The sequence below is a fragment of the Vespula pensylvanica genome, chromosome 8 (assembly GCF_014466175.1).
Source record: "Vespula pensylvanica isolate Volc-1 chromosome 8, ASM1446617v1, whole genome shotgun sequence".
NCBI classification, from domain to species: domain Eukaryota; kingdom Metazoa; phylum Arthropoda; class Insecta; order Hymenoptera; family Vespidae; genus Vespula; species Vespula pensylvanica.
This window is the reverse complement of record NC_057692.1, coordinates 250181-271125: the sequence shown is the minus strand read 5'-3', so window position 1 is coordinate 271125 and position 20945 is coordinate 250181. Positions and strand designations below refer to the sequence as shown.

Sequence of the window (20945 nt, the reverse complement as noted above, 5' to 3'; positions counted from 1 at the left end):
ACCCTCCTAACGTCGACGCGGCCACGGTTCGCGACTCTGCGACGAAGTTGTACAAATTTGGTCAGACATTACGACACGTTTCTACGCTAAAGTAGTACAAGCCATAACTACGCAATCACCTGCGTCGCGACGAAAATTTAGCGCCCCGTTTTAATCTTCACGACTTCGTGCTATACCCGGATTCGCATAACGATCGACGACGACTCGAGTAACGCTGCGAGAGGCGAACTCTGATCGTCGACGACGTCGCTTCGAGACGATCGAGAAGATCCTCGTATTTCGTTGCCGAGAACACCTCCGTGAGATCTTCGTGTAAAACCCGACGATTCCGTAGGAAAAAGTCGCTGATTCACGAATACGAGCGAGCGTGATCGATTTTATCCTCCGAAAGATAGCCGTTAAAACCCCATGGTCTCCGTCTCGCGCTGCAACAGGACGAAGATTATCGGAGCAATACGTTCCTTTCGAAATGATTTCATTCTGGATATCTCTGGCGATCTCGCCAATTGCGAGTAACGTACGTCGGCGGCGTGCGTACGTAAGTAGATATGTACGTACGTACGTACGGGCGTAGATAAGCCTTTAATCAGGCCGGGGAGAAGGACGAAAACGAACGGGTATGGCGATCTCTATCGATCCTTGTTTCTCACTCGCAACGCAGGATTATTTCGTGACCGCGACGTTACGTCTCGGATCTCGAATTATTTAGATTTTATCGGTGGAATGCCTTTGACGATCGACGACTCGAGCGATCCTCGAAATTTCTTACGAAAATTCTAAATCCGAATCTGTACGCGCATATAGTATAATAAACAGAGAGAAGAAGAGGGACATCGGCGCGTAAGTCAATGGGCATAAAATTCTATTGATCGTAAATATACGTGGCTCGTTAAAAGGCCTTAGTTCGAGGTTTTTAAATGATAATAAACCACAGTTATTTTCATACGATACAGTTACGGTCGATCTGAATTATCGCAACAGTAAAAATTTTACAGCGACGATCGGAAAGAAAAGGGAGAGGGACGGGGAAGGTGGAAATTAAAAGCGAGTCTCGCACTCCTGTACGCAAGTAAATACTTACGACCGGTATTACCGCGAATACTCCGACTCACGTCTCTACGAACGCATCCTTTATAACAACGAGTCAGTTTCTCGGAATGGCAAGCGTGGAGGCAAACGCACCAATGAAATTATTAATAAGTCGTTAACGAGCGCAATAACTTTTCCTAAAAAGTCGTTACTCCCGAGGAAACAGGACACGCGGCGTCGCGTGGTCGGTGAAATTTGCATCTCTCGTCGAATTCTCGCGGGGAGTCGAAGACGTCACCTTTGCATTTGAAAAAATAAAAGACTCGATAATCGATTCGATAACTAACAAAAAAATCTGCTCCAATTTCGCGATTACCGCGATATAACTCGAGAGCTTATACGGCGCTCGTTCGAGCGATCGGAGATCGCGATAAATTCGTTCGAGCGTCCTTGCCCTTTAAATATCTGCCGCTTGCGCTCTTTCGTCCTCTCTCTTTTTCCTTTTTTCTTTTCCCTTTTTTCTTCTTTCTTTCGTACCAGCGACGAACGCGCTCTACGCCTTTCGTTTCGTTGCCCGAGAAACGTTCGACGTCTCGCGTCCTTCCACGTCGTATCGACCAAGCAAATCGTTATTAATTTCGTCAGCTATTTTTTTCGCTCGTTCTAACAACAAAGAAAATTGCCGGAGAGAGCCGACCGAACGTTCGTTACGCGCCTCGCTGAAAGAGAAAAAGAAAGAAAATGGGCAGAAAGTGCTGTTCACGATAGATTTCGCAAGTTTTCCGTCGCGTATATCGGCCCGATCGATGCAATGCCAATCTAATCGGTGCGCTGCGAGAAAGAGAGATCGCGCGTGAATGAACGCTTGGACGAGGATAAAAAGTTATTTAACGTACGATCGAACGGCACGCATTTTAATAAGAACGTAACTTCGTCGATGGACGTCGATTCGTTCGAACGTGCCGGAAAAATATTTCATCGATTAGCGAAAAGAGCGAGCGTTCCGTAAAGGTTGCGCGTGCACGTTCGGCGGGCACGTTCGATGGCAAAAACAATGCACCGGGCTCGCACGTGCGACCACTCGAAAGCGCAGTCCTGGTGGAACGAGAAAAAAGCAGAGATACGCGCACCGGCGACGTTTCGAGAGCCTTTTAGAAAACGCACTCCGACGCGCTCTCTCGCGCGGACAAACTCGATCAGAGAGAGAAAGAGAGAGAGAGAGAGAGAGAGAGAGAGAGCCGTTATCGCGGCGACACGCGAATCATTTCGCGTACCCAGGGACTCGGCTCTGCGAAAAAGAAAGAGGAAAGAGGGCGAGAGAAGGAGGGAACTTTGGTGACATTTGTCCAAGAATACTACATCGGTCGGCGGACACTCTTGCAATCGGCTCCGCCATCGAAACCCCACTCTCATTAAGGAATCTCACGGCAGTGTACGTATTCCAACACTCGCGCGTTTGCGCGTGCGTGCGTGAGAAACGGGGGAAGAGAGAAGGATTCGATCCGCAGTATTTTTCGGATTCTGTAATTTATTTTCCTACCCAGTTTCCATCTTAACGAGCCGAATATCTCATACTAAATGCCGTTTCGCGAGCTGCTCCCTTCAAGAGAGAGAGAGAGAGAGAAAGAGAGAGAGAGAGAGGGAGAGAGGCCTCGAGGCCTGCAGTAATCTTTGGATTCCACGGCGATAAGGACGAACGCGTTGACGTTTAATGAAAGCTATATTTAATTAACATTGTAATGGCGTTTATAATCTCCTTGATGATCGGAATAAAGTTTCTCGAAGGAAGTCATCGATGAGAAGGCGTCCATCGTTTTCTCTCCTTGAAAACGGATAAACGCTGAGCGAACGGATAAGTATGGATATCTTTTTATCACTTTTTATCGTTAGTACGTATTTACGGTAGGAGCGAGTCTAGCGGCTAAACGTGCGCCAGAGACAAAACGAATGGTCGCTTGTATCGAGGCGAAGAGAATTGGAAAAGAAAGAAAGGGGGGACCGAAGGAAGAAAGGAAGAAGGGAAGAATGGAAGAATGGAAGAAAGGAAAAAAGGAAAGAGGGAGGGAGAGCATGCGTTTACGGCGTTTTAAGGCTTCGCGTCACGTATTAGAGTCGAGCGACGGATTAAAATATCAAAGGTAACCGGCCGGCTTCGGATCATGCGGAAGTCATCGACGACGAGGACGACGGAACGAAAGGCCTCCTGAACGAGTGCGACATCCGTCTCTCCTAGACGTAGATCGCTCCGGGTAGAAAGGACGAGACGCGCGATGCTGCGAGAAGGGGACGGAAAAAGCAAAGAGAGCAAAAAGTAGGCACCTTCGTTCGACGAGCGATAACGTTCACGTAATCGCCACAGCCGTTCGACGTTGTCAGGGAAGTCGCTTCGAAAAAGAGTCTCGCTAATTGCGAGATGAAAAGTTCGATGCGTGAAATTGATCGATAGCAAATTACGGCTTCCGGCAGGGAGTTCCTTATTGCAGGGTCGTTCTCGGCGATTTTAGTAGATTTCTTTGCTCCTTCGACGGCAAAAACTTCCATAGACGGTGAGGAAAGAAGACGCGAAGAAAGGAAGACGCAACCCGTGACCGCTGGCCCTCGCGTATCGTCTTTCTCGATGGATCAAAATATCAAAGGTTTCGCGAGACGGTAAAGGTCGGAGGTATGACCAATTGAACCTGAAAGAGGGTGAAAGAACAGAGAGAGAGAGAGAGAGAGAGAGAGGCGCAAGGGTAGAAGACGCTCGACAAAAGAAAGAAGGACGAACGGAGGAGAGAAAAAGAGTAGAAAGAAGAACGATGAGCTAGGAAGGAAATCGATCGGTCATTACCATAATTTGTATATGAGTGCCACCTGGAACGATGGCAATACCCTGTGGTCAATGTACTCGGAGATATCTAGCCCCTTTCCTCCTTTGCCTTCACCCTTTTCTCGATACCTTTTTACGACCCTTCCACTTTTTCTCTCTTTCTCTCTCTCTCCCTCTTCCTTTCTGTATTCTATATGAACCGCGATACGATTACTACGCACGACCACGACGAAGAAAAACAAGAATCTCTTTCTTTTCTCGAAAGAATGAAAAAGTTTCGAAGGATTCAAACGAAGAAGAAGATTCGCGTACAAGGTAAGACGAAGAAAGTAAGACGAGCTATGTTCGAGGTAGATGCAGGAGCCCGCTTCTGAACCGCTTCTGAACCGCTTCCGAAGCGCTGCCAGTGCGTGGCGTGTAAGCCGAGACCTCGCTGCGATCGTATATCAATGGCTATAGGTAGGTACATGCGTTGCGCGAATAAATATAATTATAAGTAAGAGCAAGGCTGAACCACGCCCTGTCTCCGTTCTACTATCTCTCTTTGCCTCTCTCTCTCTCTCTCTCTCTCTCTCTCTCTCTCTCTCTCGGTGGACGAACGCGCACGAACGACGACTACTTTGCTCGTACCCAACGACGAGTACCCATCCTTACTTTTGCTCTCCCTCTACACACATGGCGCTCCGTCAGGATAGATGGATTTAGCTCTTCGGTTATGCTTCCTTTCGTCTCGCGACAAGCGCACCACCGACCTACGGGAGGTATGCGTGTGTGTGTCTGCTCCGAGATACCCGGAGGCGGGTCGAATGTGTTTCCGAGGAGGACGTTGCAGATCGCGAGGACGATCGACCTCGATCATAGAGAGAGAGAGAGAGGAAGGGATATTTATATGTGTATATATATATATGTGTGTATACATCGAAGAAAGAGAGCCACGATCAAGACGCTTTGGATGGCCCAGAAAGATAATTGGAATTCTCCTCGTTCGGCAGCAATCCTTCGTAAACATTTCGAGAAAGTAATTGAGTCGATAAATCGATGATGGATAAATCAACGAGAAGCTTCGCTTCCTTATATCTCTCTCTCCCTTTTTCGCCCTCTCTCTCCCTCTCTCTTACGTGATTTTCTAGGATTAACAAATGCGATAGTTGTATCATCGGGGGACGATTAGTTATATCATCCAAATGTCCGACGAACTTACTTCTAATGGTTTGAGATTACATCTTTGGACGATTCGACGGAGAAATTGTAATAATAACCGATAGACGGCTCGAGGGAGCAACTTTTCTCGTTGCATAAATCGTCACGGATAGAGGAAAGAAAGTCCAGAACGTTCGCGCGCGCGTGTCACGACGACGTTACGTGTAATATCCTGAAATCATCGGACGATCGCCCGGAGAATCGCGAGTGAAGGGCCGCCAGTAATCAAGATTATTATCCCGAGATATTCGAAAGATAGTGGAAAATCGTCGAAACATCCACGATGCCGATCGTTAGCCTAACTCCGTATTCGTGCGAGTTAAACGAAATCGATCGGTTCTCCGACGTTTCGATTCGAGATAAAGCACGCAAATTGCCCATAAAATTAATTAGCACGTTCGATTTCTCGTATGATTTCTAAACGATACTCATCTCTCCGATCTGTAATCTTATTCGTATGAAATATATTCACGAGGCTCGTTCTCCCGATGTCGCGATTAATCCCGGGACATGCGCCGATCGAAATTCCGTTAAGAGTAAGGTCGATGAGCATGACGAGGAAGGAGTATCCGAGGACAAAGTAAAGGAAGAAAAGAATTTCTCCACGCCCCTCTTTCATCTCGTGCCGAGTGCGAGATCGCGATTGTCGCGACCTGTTGAGTGAGTGCGTTTATATATGCGTCTCTCGGAGAGAAAGAGAGAGATAGCGTCGTAAATCAAAAGGCATTCCTCACGGTGACGTAAGAAAAACAGCTGCTTGCACGTCGTCCGAGGGTGTGAGCCGGCGGTCGACGAGCGTGTAAGCTCTCTCTCTCTCTCCCCCTCCCTCCCAATCCCTCGCAACGCAATACTCGTACGTACGTGGATACTCGCTATACTCGCGGAGAGTAAGTGCGCGGATACAATGTATAAAAGGTAGCACAAAGCTCTCTAATTCCGACCGATTGTCCTCGCTTCGAGCTTGTCGCTCACGAAAAGAAAGATGGAGAACGGGAGAGGGAAAGAGAGAGAGAGAGAGAGAGAGAGAGAGAGGGAGAGACGCAAGGATTTGGCCAAACAGCTGCGCCCTCTCTTCTCTCTTCATTTTTTCATTTCATTTTTCATTTCCTCTTTTGCATTCGAGAATCCGTATCCGAGGAGCGAGTATGAATACGAAGTAAATGGACTTCTCTTTTAACCGAGAGAGGATCACGCGAGCGTGACCTCCATGGTTCTCGCTTTCGCTACAGGTGTCTTTTATACGCTTCGTGATCATCTCTCTTCTCGGGCCAGTCCGATCGAGTTTCGAGAAAGTATACGAAAGGAATCGAAAGAAAGAGACGAGGAGCGAATGTTCCAACGATATTCTCGTCGGTTGGAACGTTTAAATTGTTTCTTAGAAACGAACGATAACTCGAAGGTGAGTCGCCTCGTGACTATCAAGGAAGCCGAGAAGAGATTCCTAGTCGGAGCAAAGAATTCCTGTGGGTGATCGGCAGGAGGCGAGGTAGTAACACACCCAAGAGCTCCTCGGGTATGAATAGATAGAGGAGAGAGAGAGAGAGAGAGAGAGAGAGAGAGAGAAAGAAACGGATACAGGGCGTACACTCACGCATCGAGCCACACAAACTCGTTCAAGAAAGCGTGCTCGCATAATGCTTACCTATATAGACGCGAATCTCGCGCATAATAAAGGAGCTCTCTCCGACAAGCGAGAAAACCCACGTCGATTCGAGTTTTCTCCGCTTCTAAGACGACGCTCGACGGATAGATCCGGTAAACGTGTATCCGTCTCCTTCTTTCCTTCTCTTACTTTTTCTTCATAGACGAAGCTCGCATTAACTGCTAAGTATTCGTAAAAATTCGACGTTCGAAAGAACCGCGATTGAGAGAAAAAGGATACGACAAATCGTTGTCTCTTGCTCGTTGGACTGTCTTTTCTCTCTCTCTCTCTCTCTCTCTCTCTCTCTCTCCTTCCCGTCTAACAATAAGTACGGTCGAGGTCCAAAGTGGCGCGTTCGAGTCTGCTTCTCTCTCGCGACCCGCGGTAAGCAAAGCAAACGACCTTCCGTGGAATCTGGACAACCTGTCTGCCCGCCTGCAGCCGCCGAGACCAGGCCTGCACTTGTTCTGCACACGACTCTCCGTCTTTCTCTTTCTCTCCACTCCGTCTTCCTACCATCCGTTTCGTTCCAGTAGTAACAGCACCGCCAAGCTGTACTAGCACGACCCTTTTCGCTGATCATTAACTCACAGTTGCCGTCGACTACTCGTGCCCGTCTACTTACTATACCTATCGCCTCCTCGTTCTCTTTCTCTTTCTCCCTCGTTCCTGAGTCATCCGTGAAATCTTTCAAACGATCGCTCTCGCCGTTCCTTGTCCTCAACGGGACAGGAAAAATCTTGATCTCGGAGGAAAAAGCGTGTTCAATTTTACGTGTATTCATGGAAACATTTCGAAAGTCTTGAAAAGAGAGGAAAGAAAAAAGATAGTCGTCGGTCAAACTCGCGAACGAGGGAAAATTCGTTCCGGGTCGGTTTTGTTGGCGCGAAATCACTTATTGGATTTCGTCCACTCCTTGCTCGATCTTATCTCAGGCGAGCGTGTGCGTACGCGTGTGTGCGCGCTAAAGGGTGTTATTACGCGAGCGTATCTGACCGAGACAGGCGGGGTTTAAGCGCGAGCTCGTACGTTTCCAGGCTTATCGAGCGAATGAGAGAAAAAAGAGGGAGAGAGAGAGAGAGAGAGAGAGAGAGAGAGAGAGAAATAAAAGAAGAAAATAGATCACGCGGCTGCCGCTGCCGCTGCGACTATGGTACGGCCGATCGCGTTCCTAGATAAATCGGCGCGCGAGTCAAGCCGACCGTAATTATTCCTTCCGCTGCGTGAATCGACGAACGAAATTGTACGAATTAATAACAGGATCTACGACTTATCGACGCGCACTCTTGTCCACGTCCTCCGTCCTACCACAATTTCTCTTTCGTACGTCCTATTTACCATGTTTTTCATTTTCTTTCATTTTCTTTAGAAATTCAATCGGTCCGTTCGCGCATACCTATCTGCCGTTTGAAATAAAATCGTTTTTCTCGATTCTACTCTCTCTCTCTCTCTCTCTCTCTCCCTCTCTCGCTCTCGATGACGCGTCGAACCAAGAGAGATATTCTTGATCGATCGGCGATCGATAAGCCAGTTAATCCGATCGAAATCTCGATGGTATCTCGTTGTTCACGCCGCGCGACGTGTTTCGTTTTCTCGATGTAAAGTAACACGGAGGCGCTCAATTATACGGAGCGACGTGCACGATAACGAGACGGTTCGTAGAAATCTATTAAGAATTCACGAGACTTTCGTAAGATCGAGAAATCTGGTGGTAGCGGTGAGTCGATACGTTCACCGTCTGACTTTTATCGATTCCCCCTTTTAATTAATATCTAGCTTGATCGCGAAGAGCCCGCGCTAATTACCTCTTCTTATCATTCTTTATCGACATCCGGTGCAGAGTTAACGGCCCATGTTGAATCGCTTTGCATTTGATTTTTATAATATCTATATATTTGATCACATTCGTATCGTCCCTAAAGCTACTTTTGATTTCGTGCCAATAAAATTTCGAAAGAGGAAATCCTTTCTCTGCCTCGAACGTTGCGCTCTAGAACGGACCTGGGACGAAGATAGTCGGGTATTTTCCATCGAAATGAAAAAAAAGCCGGAACCTGCGAGCGTAAGTGAGAGAAAAAGAAAGTGGGGAGGATATATTACTATTGGCAGAAAGAGAGAATAAAGAGAAAGAGAAGCCATCCGGCAGGAGACACCGTATCGTAATTCGATAAACGTACGGATCGTCGATTTTGCGCCGGTTTTCTGGGTAGACGCTCCCATAAAGTGTCTAACGTTCGCCGATCACGTGGTATCATGGCGATCGACAAGAGTAGAGGTGGAAGAGATGGAGGAAGGATCGAGGAATAACGAGAAAGCAAGAGAGGAAGAGAAAGAGAAAGAGAACAAGAAAAAGAAGAATCGAACGAGCGACGTAAGGAGATGAAGAGAATATGAGGAGGAAGAGAGAGATGTATATATATATATATATATATATATATATATATATATAGGCGAAAGAGAAGAGACGACGACGGCGAGAGATGCGAGGAGGACAGAGAGAGAGAGAGAGAGAGGGGGGGGGGGCAAGAGAGGAAGGGAGAGCTCGCGCGCGGAGAAGGGAGAGCAGTGGGAATTAAAAGGAGAGACGGACGACGCGGAGGTCCAACGATTTTCCCCGTAGAAGACTGGACCGTGGCGGCCATCTTGCTCTCTACATCCTCATCTCCTACTCCTCGCAGAACTCCTGCGCCCACCTCCTCCTCCTCTCTTCTCTTCTTTCCTGCTCCCCACCTCTCTCATCTTTCTCTCCTTCTTCCGTTCCTTCGTTACGTCTACGTGCACGCTCATCTTGCGTGTGGATACACGCACGCGTATACCCCTCGTCCACCTATCGTCTTACCTTATATCTTACTTCCTCACCTACGCATTCGTTTACGCATACGCACGCGCATGCGCAATACGAATCTCCACTTTCATTCGTTAGTTCCGAAGAGAGGAGATAGAAGAGAGAGAGAGAGAGAGAGAAAGAGAAATAATAAACGACGATATCGAGTCCTAATATTTTATATCGCTCGCAAGCGAGTTAGAAGGATAACGTTGAAGATAAAATTCTTTCTAATTTCGAAAAGTCTGATTGGAATTAATTTACGATCATACGCGCTTTCACCGTTAATGCTGCTCGAATAATTATCAATATGATAATTATACCGGTTGAATATCGTTACGATGAATTCCGCGATAACACCTTCGTTGTCGGAGTAACGAAAAAGTTTCCGCCGTTCGTACCTATCTTTAGATATTATTTAACTATTTTCTTTTTCTCTTTTCATGTGGCAACCGTAGGTAAGTAGCATAAGTAGATACACTTGCGAGTATAAACAGAATTTCTTTTTATCCGCGATCAATTTCCATTTCTGACTGATTACGATACTCCAGGCGTTAAACGTTCGCGTGGTTTTACTACTGACATGTCTGGCTAACGTCGTTGCGCTTGCCATATTTTCTATCGATGTCTTACGGGACTCTATTTATTCGTTCTGCCTCTCTCTTCCTTTCTCTCTCTCTCTCTCCCTCTCTCTCTCTCTTTCTATTTATATATATATATATATATATATATATATATCGCTTACTCGTCAGTGTGCGTCAAAGAAAGAAGAGAGAAAGAGAGAGGCAGGTAGAAAAAAAGAAATAAAAAGCCAATGTAAATTACGAAATCGCGACTCGCGAGAAGGATTTCTATGTTTCAGATTGCAACCTCCCGCAAAATAATAATCCGCAGGCAAGTAATAAAGTGTCAATTAAAGAAAAATGACACTTTTCTAATATCCTTATGCGGTTGACCTTTCGATCGACGCTCCGCGCTACCACCGTTGCTGTCGACGTGTAAAACGTGCCGTTCGAAAGAGAGAGAGAGAGAGAGAGAGAGAGAGAGAGAGAGAAGGAACGAACGAACGCTATCGATGTTTAATCCCTCCCGTTAATACCATTTCCGAGGTCTCGTGGCGAGAGCGCAGCCTACGTAATAATTTGCTCGTATAACGTGTCCGATCGATGGTCCGTAAATCGATACGATTAGCGTATTAGTCGTTGAGTAGTACGAATTAATCTTCCTTGTCCTCGCACGATATCTTTCCATAAGAGATATAACGACTTTCCTCTCATAGACGAAAAGAAAGCAAAAAAGAAAACAAAAAATAGAAAGAAATTAAGATCGATTATCTTTTTATTTCTCCATACTCTGATCCGATGCACGCGGCTGTCAGAAGTAACAGGGAAGAAGGAAGAAGTCGAGCGGCGTATACCTACGTGTATACACGCGTTATAAGAGCGACAGCGATAGCGGGTAGGCACGAAGCAGGGAAAACGCGAAAGAATCAAAGGCACCTTCGAGCCGGACAAGAAGCGAGTGCGGATACGACAACGTCCAAGAACCAGCGAGCCAAAGAAAGAGAGAGAGAGAGAGAGAGAGAGAGAGAGAGAGATGATAACCCTGGCTTACATTTTGCTTTCCACGAACGAAACGGTTTTTACGTCGGTGCACCATCATTACTGCAATTTGGCGGGCATACGGATCGTGCCTCTGGTAATCCAAAATTCTCTCTCGTATGTCGGAAGAAATCTTTTCTTTGTGTCGTGCTACTTATCCTACTGTATTTCGATCGATCGAGCTTACTTCGAACGTAGTCCAAATCGCGGCAGGGTGTTAATAAAAATAATAGTCGATTGGATTCGACGTCGATATCGTGTACGGGAACGCCTCGAAGAAAATACACTCGGATGGGCAATCCGTTAAAAAGTCGAACGTACGAAAGTTTCGCGATACAAAGAGCGTTGTACAGAAAAACACTATCATTATGCCCACGTAACGAGAGAGAGAGAGAGAGAGAGAGAGAGAGAGAAAGCTCACCCACCTTCGCGGCATTAACATAGATTACGTGCTGGCGATCCTCCGAGCGATTCGAGCCTACGTCATTAAACGATTACCATTACGCTTACCGGTACGCTTCGTGAGTCTCGAAAAAGAAGGTTCGAGCCTGTTGTTAGAGAGACGCGCGAACGCGATCTGACAATGTAATATCGATGGGGAAAGTGATTTGTGGCGAGACAAATCGATTGAATTGGCTAGAATCGATCGAGAACGGGGATACAGGAGGGGGAGGGAGGGGGGTATTCTCGATGAAATACGAGCACGAATAGTATTTCTCTGGATGGACGGAAATGATAGCGAAACGATTAAGTTCAAGTTTGTGCGCTTCTGTGAAACGTGTTCGATGGACATCGGATTATTAAAATTGACCTCGATCGCGGTTCTCCCTGATTCTTCGGCGTCCCTTTCGTCCCGAAAGAAGAAAAAAGTGAAATCATCGTTAAGCTACTTATTCCAAGGCTTAAGCACGCACCAAGTTCCTCGCGTCGACGTTTGCACGTCTTTTACGAGAAGCCATCCGAGGCTCGAGATATCTTTCGACTTAAGGTGGACCAATCCGCTCGAATGATCTCGAGAAGGTTTATTCCTCCCGACGACCATGCGAGGAACGAGGGAGATAAAAAGAAGAGACGAATCTAAAGTTTGACTTGGAAGAAGTTTGGATGGGCAAGATGCAGCGACTACGCAAACATCTACTTTATAAAGGATCTGCGTGCGAGAGAGAGAGAGAGAGAGAGAGAGAGAGAGACGAAAAGAGGACGAAAGAATGAGCTCCAGAGCTTGCTTGTTTTCGTGGCCCCCAAGGTCTCCTCGAGCATTCGCGCGCATATCTCGCGGCCGATTAATTGCCGTTCATTTTTATTTATTGCAAAAGAGCAAGGTGGCGCGATCGAGCCAGGTTTCAAACAAAGAGAGAGAGAGAGAGAGAAAGAAGAAACGGACAAGAGTGCGTGCGTGGTTAATGGTTATTGGCTCGGCTATATTCTCCTCGATTCTCCTATAGATAGGTGTGTACAAGCATGAAGAAAGGCAATACGCGAAAAAGTCAGTCGCGTATGTACGTACGTGTGTACGTGCGCGCATTAGCGGTCTTACACATGTACCTACCAGAGTATGCACGCACGAGTGCAGTATAGACGAGCGCGGTAATAATAAATTCTGCGTAGCAACGTGACTTATCCGCGCAGACTGCCGACGCGGCAGTCGCTGGACCACGCGCGCACGCGAGTAGGTGTGCACGATCATTTTTAATTGGTCGACAAACCGATACACGCGGCCGATAACAGTGCCCGGCAGCGCTCGATGCAACGTAACGTTCTACGCCTATCTTTCGGCGTGTCCCTGAGATTTTTTATTACATCGCACCAGCATGCCGTCGAACTTTGCTACCGTCGACTCGCTTACGCCTTTTCCTTCCTCCTCCTCTCCCCTCCACCGTCCTCGTTCTCTCAATTAAACTATTTATTCGTCGTTTTTCGGGAAATCGACTGCGGAGAGATCGCACGCGATCTACGCGACGCGCCCTCGCCGCCGTGCCGGTGAAACAATTGAAACTCGATAGCCGTCTTTATAAGCCTATCGTCGGCCTATTCGGAAGGCCTCGTAAAAGTCCATGATTACAACTTTCGCCTCGGACGAGATCCGTGGCGCTACGCCGGCGAAGAACGCAACTCGAATACACTGACGGCTCGACGCTCCGCCGTTCGCGTTCGCTCTCGCACGCTGACATTTTCCTCCTTCTTCCGTTTTTATGCTTCGACCTTTCGAGACTCTCGGCCGGTCTCTTCGTCGCGGCATCTAAACGAAGCTGTTAATTATTCCAAAGGACGAACCGAGGAGATTTACGATCGGTCTTTGAAAAATAAATCGAACTCACCCAGCCCGAAGAGAAGCTGCCGCGGCCGCGGCCGTGAGCGTGAGCTGCTGAGCGGCGGCAGCACCGGCTGCTGGATCGGCGGCAACGAGCTCCGAAAGGACGAGGACGGTCGTGGTGGTGGTGGCGGTTCCGCAATTCGGCGCGGTGGCAGTTACGGTGTGCCGAACGCTCGGTAACTCGTCCTCGTGTTGGAGCTGCAATTGAGGGTAGTGATGAAGGTGAAGAGCCGCCGCGGTCGCGCCAGCCCCCGTTCTCGGTGCCACGCAGGTCGGCGGTAGGAGCCCGGTTCTGCTGACGACCGAGGGCGGCGAGGGCGAGGGAGGCGACGGCGGGGGTGGCGGGTACTCGACCACTTGAACTCGATCGGCCTCGTTCTCGTATATGATCTCCTTGTCGTGGGTGTACATCACCGTCTTTTGCCCGTCGTTGTAGATCAAATCGATCATCTTGTGCTCGCCGACGGCCAACGTCGGATTTCCAGCAGTCGTTTCCGTTCCCGGCGTCACCCGACCGTCCGGATCCTCCGGCCCGTTCGTACCGCGTTGCTGCACGTCCTCCGGATCCCCGCTGATACCGTGTTGCTGCTGTTGCTGTTGCTGCTGCTGCTGCTGCTGCTGCTGTTGCTGCTGATGATGATGATGGTGGTGGTGATGGTGGTGACGGTGGTGATGGTGATGATGGTACTTCGGATGGAGCGGGTGCACGGCCGGAGGTTCGTGTAGGTCCAACACGTTCACCGGCTGCATCGTCGCCAGTAAGACTTGTTGATCGTTCTCGTTTTGATTTTGATTGCTTAGGGAAGAGGATGCCGGCGACACGGGTCCCTCCTGCACCTGGACACATACGCACACACGGAGGATTGGACGTAACTCGTCAAAGAGCATCGGAAAATCGTGTATCCGTCCCTTGTCGCGCCCGTACACGCGTGTCTCGTTCGACGCGATAAAGATCCGAGCTAATTACCGAGGAAAAGGAAAATTTATTAATCGGCGCGTTACGACACGCGACGTACGGTTCATACGATTTATACCTTCGAAGCCTCGTACGCGCGTAGGTGTTCGCCTCTCGTACAACCCCTCTCGTTTAACGTTTCGCGAATGCTAATGACGCGTACTCGCGTACGTCTTACCGTACGGGCCCGATAGAAATTATATTAATAACGTCGAACGCGACGCGAGTCCGAAACGCGTCTCATTACCTTTCCACTCGTAACTCATCTTCCAGTAATAATAATTAATAGTTCCAGTCGGTTCCTCTAATACGCACGAAAGATCAAACGATCGCGCGGTATCGAGCCGATGACTCGAGGCGAAGACTCGAGTTGGCCGTTCACCGGCCTAGCTACTTAGATCTTATCTCCTCTTTTCGCTAAATAAAGAACGTTCGAGATTCCCTCGTCCATCGACTTTGTATCTCCGAGTCGAGGGAGAGAAGCGCGATAGCGTTATTAAGTATCTTACGTATCTACGTACCTCCCACCACGTCCATTAAGCTAATTAACGATATTGCGAATCATCCGCTCGAAAGTGGACGTCGATTGCTGGATAAATTTTCTTTACGGTCGTCTCTGAATTTCAAGATACGAAGAAAGATCTCGCCGCGCGCTTTTAATTATTCTCCGATCTAAATCCAATGCGCGCGGCCTTGACTTTGAAACTCAACGCGACTCTCCCTCCCTCTCCTCATTCTTTTCCTCGGACCCAAGGAGAGTCCACTTCGCGTCGGAAGAACCGGACTCGCGTTCAATTTTTATGACGCGTTTTATGCGTGCGCGCGCGTGCGGAGGTGGCTCTCGTTACTCGTTCGATACGAAACGCCGTTTCGCGGTACCTGCTGCGCTTCCGTTTCGTTCACCTACATCGAATGCGATTCTCGCCACGGGACTCTGATCTCGTTTAACATTTTTTAACCCTTAACGGGCGAGCCGAGAAAGTATGACGCACGGTTTCGAATCGCCAAAGGTCAAGAGTCAACCGATCGATAAATCAAACGATCCTGCAAAGTCGATACCGACAACGAAACTCATTCGACAGGAAATTCGGATACGGAACGGTCGATCGAAGCAACGAACGAAGAAGAGAGAGAAGAGTTTCCCTCGAGAGGCAAAAACTTTTTCGTAATAACGGCTAATTGGCCTGCCAAGCGGAGGGCTCTGCGTGCGCGCGCGCGAGAGAGAGAGAGAGAGAGAGAGAGAGAAAACTCTCGAAAGAGAGAGGAAGATATCGCGAGAGATACCTCCTCGCTCCTAGCTCCGGGCTCCTTTCCTCCTCTCGTCTAGTTTCTTCCATACGTGCGATCCTTACCGATCGAGAACGTACGCAGCTGCGTGAAACAACGCGTGGCTATGCTCGAAGAAGAGGGGACCGAGATACGTGGAATCGTTAAGAAGCTTTTCTTTCGTTCGTGCGAGCTTCTACGAGAGGGATGTTTCCCGGATGTTCGCCGGATGTTCTCCGTTCTGTCTCTCGGCGACTCTCCGCTATTTCTTTCTTGTTGGTCGCTCCGCTCCCAACGCCAAATAGTCATTACGCTCCCTTCTCTCTCTCTCTCTCTCTCTCTCTCTCTCTCTATCTATCTCTCTTCCCTCTCCTCTTCCCTTCCTTCCATCCTTCCTTACTTTATTCTACTCTCTTGCTCGAGCGTAAAAAAGTCAAACTGGCGTTCGAGACGACGCGAGACGAGGCGCACAATGCGACTACGTACCTCGTACTCTAACGATCCTTCTCCAGCGCGTTCGTCCACCGGTAATAGAAGTTAATAATATAAAACGAGATGCATTTATGGCAGTGGTTTTCAAGTTCTCTCCGGGAGATCCTTTCCAAGACTGCGCGTAGAAACGATCGATATAAACGAGGTGGAAAGAAACGAAAGAGCTATCGTTTACTAAACGTACTCAAATAAATATTTACTTATCGTGGAACGAAGGCATCGATCGTTATTAAAAGTCCGGATAGATCGGCGTGACATTTTTCAAAGACGCGTTTGAAAACCACTGATTTATAATACGGTTCGTACGCTACGCACGTTTAGAAATAATCGCGCGAGATGTTCTAATCGCGTCGATCTCAACGCGTCGAAGGCTCGTTAATGAACGCTCTTCCTTTTTTTTTTCATTTTCTTTTCTCTATAAAGAGCGTTTCTAAAGCCGATCACGTAAGCGAGCGCGATCATCCGCGCGCGATTTTCCTACGAGCGCGTCATCCTTTTAGTCTCGACAACAAAAAATGTTCGTCCTTAACACGATTCGATCTTAAACGCTCGGCGATCGTTGGATCGATAGGTCACAAACGGAGACAAATTTTTTTGCGTCGTTTTTCCTTTTTTTTTTACCATTATGAAAGTAAACGACGCGTATGAAAATGAGCGAGTTCGTCGTACGACCACCGGTTTCTTGCTCGTTTTACGGCGATGTTTTGTTCTTTTTCTTTTTTTTTTTTTCTTTTTATCGACATAAGAACGACGCGCTACGTAGATACGGAAATGGAAAATGCGAACGACCAAAGAGATTCGGGCGTCGATTAAACGTCCGTAAGCGGAGAGACGCTCGGTGAGAGGATCTTTGGTCCTCGCGCAGACTCGTACGTTACTCGTACCATCTTGGCATCTCAGGGTCGTTCCAGAAGTTCTGTTCCGAGCGGAACAACACAACTGGCAATAATCTTGCGGTCGGCTATACTCGTTATTTTGCTCAACGGGTGGTACGGACTCGGAAAGAGAAAATGGAGGGAGGTCAAGGGATGACCCCCGGACGGGTGGACGGACGGACAGACGGACGGACGGACGGACGGACGGACGAACGAACGAACGAACGAACGAACGAACGAACGAACGAACGAACGAACGAACGAACGACCCTGAAGTATGATTGCGTACCGTGAATCCAACGGGAATCCCAAGGGACAAACCGATGATATACCCTTAGCTGTCGTTAACGGGTTCAATGGCCTTTAACGTACGTACATAGCCAGTTGCACTTTTATAGAGTTACGACACGCGACGATGGATGCGAAATCGGAACGAGAAAAAAATGTGGAAAAAATGTGGACGGTAGAGGATGCGAAGACTAACCGGAGACAGAGCCTCCTGCATGTGCAGGGGTGCGGTGTCACCTTCGTCGGTGCACGTGGACATTCTCCCGCACTCTCCTCTGATTCTTCTTCCTCGTCGTATCGTGACGTCCTATATGTTCTCCGATCCGATCTTCTTCTGCCCTTCGCTATCGAAAGCGTCTCGATCGTCTTCCCTCTTCTTCTTCCTCTCCTCGTCCGTTTTCCTCTAGTCGCGATTCCGGCTAATCTTCGACTAGATATCTACGTACGTCTACCGGTAGGAGTACTTCTTGGCATGAGATAGCGTATCACAGGTTGCTATGTGTATATGGCACGTCGTTAGTAGTAGTAGTAGTAGTAGTAGTAGTAGTAGTAGTAGTAGTAGTGTAGTAGTGTAGTGGTAGTAGTAGCAGCAGTAGTAACAGTAGTAGCAGCAGTAGTAGCAGTAGTAGTAGTAGCAGTAGTGGTAGTAGAAGAAGAAGAAGAAGAAGAAGAAGAGGCTCGGGCGGTTGGGATCTGGAAATAAAAATAAAAAAAAACATCAAGCGTGCGTATACGTGCGTCCTTCTTCGAGACGGCAGTATTCCCTGTGCGTTTATTTCTATTCGATCGAACGTTATTAAGGCTAAACGTTTAAAGGATCGACTTTGCGGTGACCTTAGAATACACAGTCGTCGATGCAAAACGAGAAGAGGAGAGAAAAGGGTGAAAGAAAGTAAAAGGATGGTACGCGTTCGAGTGGGTAACAGCTGATAGGAAGTAAGAATCCAGAGGAGCGGGTTCGACATTATTCACCTATCACGTGAATGCCAGACAAGAATCCTTGGATGCTGACCAAACCAGTCAGACACCACGAATTCTACGTCTTCGACGTCTCCCGACCAGGTGGAAGTTGGTAAAACCAGTCAGTTCGCTCTTCTCCGGCTCGTCCACCTCCATCTACTACACTTCCACGTGCTCCCGTTGCTCGACGTTGGAGGAGGGCGAGCGCGCAAAACTGGAATTCAGCTTGCGGGCGCTGCTCCGACGAATAGACAGGTGTAATAATAGATGTAACGAGGAAGCTTTCTATCTCTCTCTCTCTACTTTTCTCTCATTCGTTCTCCGTTTAAAGCAAGTAATCTTTTTCTTCTTCGTTAGCATTTACTCTCTTGTGCAAATTCCCTATAAACGATGCGTCGAGAGAGAGAGAGAGAGAGAGAGAGAGAGAGAGAGAGAGAGAGAGAGAGAGAGAGAGAGAGAGAGAGAGAGAAGAGGGTAGCGGAAAGTAGGTAGGTAGGTAGGTAGGTAGGTAGGTAGGTAGGTAGGTGCCTACCTACTACGCGGAAGAAGGAGATTGGGGCGACCGGGGAGAAGGAGTAGCTACATGGGGCCGGTATACAACCGCGGACCAGAGACGAGAAGCCAGAGGAGCAGGTTCGGCCGGTCTAACCTGATTCTCAAAGAGAACTCTGGATCAGATTGGACCCACCTCCGTGGGTCCGTTTGTATTTCAAGTACCTGTACGCCCTCGCTTCGCGTCAGTGGACGCTACCTCCGGAGACAGAGGACGCCGTCCTGGTAGTACAAAGAGGATGATACTCCTCGACGAGTACTGCGAGAATACGGCTCTACATGACACGCGACGATACGAACGCACGATCGCAAAGTCGACGACGTTTTGTCTTTGGGTAGCGAGATCGTGCGTTAGATTTTCCTTCGTGTTCGTTGTAGACGCACCTAGGTAAATACGTATATACGTGTCCTGTTCAGTGCTTCGAAAGTGAGAATTAGTGACAAGTTTAGGCAGCTCGAATGACTCTTTCGTCGTTCGACTCGCGGTTCGTCGTCCGAAAGAACGCGGACGATGGGTTAAGCGATTAGCACTTGTTCGCGTAGGAAGACGGAGGAGACGAGCGAGGAGACGAGAGAGGGAAGAGACACAGTGGACCGTTCGAGAAGCTTCCCAAACAGCCCTCTCTCCTTCCTTCTCCGAGTTCGTTGCTCGCCGAAACGAAATGGAAAGAGAAAATCAATACGCGTCGTGTCTTTTCGTCGAATCGTTCGAGTCAAAATCTTTATTTGCCTTCTTTTAAATCTCGTGAAAATAAAGCCGTAAACGCTGCTCCCTTCGCGAAGCATCTCGTGACACTTGCCCGTTGGAATAAGATCGTCCATCGGATATTGAATTTCCTGACGTTTAACGCAACCTATGCCGGAGTAATCCAACATGAAAAGGATTTTAACGATACGATTCTCCTCGGCAACCTTCTCGGAATATCTACCTGTCTACCGACAGGTGACCTCCGCGTCACCTGCACGTCATCGCGCAGGTAACTTCCATCCGACTCAGAAGAGAGGCTCCGAAAGAGCGGTCCACTTGCGCAACGCCGTCTACGATATGCCACGAACGAAAGCGCCGGGAGGGAGGAAGGGGGAGAAGAGAGAGAGAGAGAAAGAGAGAGAGAGAGAACGAGACGGAGAAATGATAGGATAAAGGGAACGATTCGGCGAATACTCACTCGTTCAAGGTGCATTTAGAAGAGGCGGGAGACGAACCGGCGTCACGAATTCGAGCGCGTTCGTCGAATCCGAGTGAAAATCGAATCGATCGTCGAACGTTGTGGCATCGGTGAGGTTACGATTACGAACGATTGTAGACGTAAAGGGGGAGGAGAAGGTTGAAGGAAGAACGGAAAGATAAAAAGATGGGAAGAAGGGAGAGAGATAGATGGAGATAGATAGATAGATAGAGAGAGAGAGAGAGAGAGAGAGAGAGAGGGAGAGAGGGAAAGAGAACGCGAGGTAGTAGGTGATAAGTCGCGTAGGTGGTGGGGTGAGAGGACGGTAAAAGGGGAACGGGGGACCAACTACAAACTACCGAGCGTCCCTGCGGTATTCTGGATCACATCTCAGCGGATAATAGTCTCCATCGGCGTCGTCTTCTCTGTCGCGAATCCGCTAGTGCGATGGAAACGTCGTCCTATCGAAGGCCCTTTCTTTCGAGATAGGGCATCCCGTCGGAGGGTGACCCTTTTCGCGTACACGAACGAAAGAACGAAAGACGGATAAGATAGTTTCGATCTCTTCTTCTTCTTCTTCTTCCGCTTCTTCTTCCTCTTCTGGTCTTTCTTTCGGCTCGAATTCGAACGATTCACGAATTTCACTTGTCGCACGTCATAGCGTCACCTATCCTCTTTTATTCGTTTTCTCTTTTCGGATCACCGTTCGGAGAATCCTTTCTCTCGGTCGCGCACTTTTTGCGTTTTCTCGCGCTTCGCTGGAAGAAGAGTTCTCCCGCGAATTATTCCGTCATCTCCTTGAGTATAGGAGACATGCCAGGAGCACGAGGAACACGAGAAGACGTAAGAAGCACAAGAGGCACACGCGTCGTCGTCGTCGTCGTCGTCGTCGTCGTCGAAACCGCGTTGATCTAAAGATGCGTACGACGAGTAACGACGAAGCCGCGACGAGAAGTACTGCGAAGAGGACGG

At 48.4% G+C, this 20945-nt stretch overlaps 1 protein-coding gene across 2 annotated transcripts in view; it reads right to left on the bottom strand.

Annotated features, from left to right (window-relative positions):
* The window catches only part of LOC122631260 (protein grainyhead), a 59250-nt gene extending 41318 nt beyond the window's left edge, over positions 1-17932 (bottom strand). For both annotated transcript variants that reach the window (XM_043816718.1, XM_043816719.1), the window contains exons 1-2: positions 17492-17932; positions 13424-14256 (exon numbers count right to left, since the gene is read on the bottom strand). In XM_043816718.1, coding sequence (XP_043672653.1) covers positions 13424-14256; positions 17492-17554 — 896 coding nt within the window. In that variant the 5' untranslated portion in view covers positions 17555-17932. The remainder of the gene's footprint in view (positions 1-13423; positions 14257-17491) is intronic.
* Positions 17933-20945: the final 3013 nt, after the last annotated feature.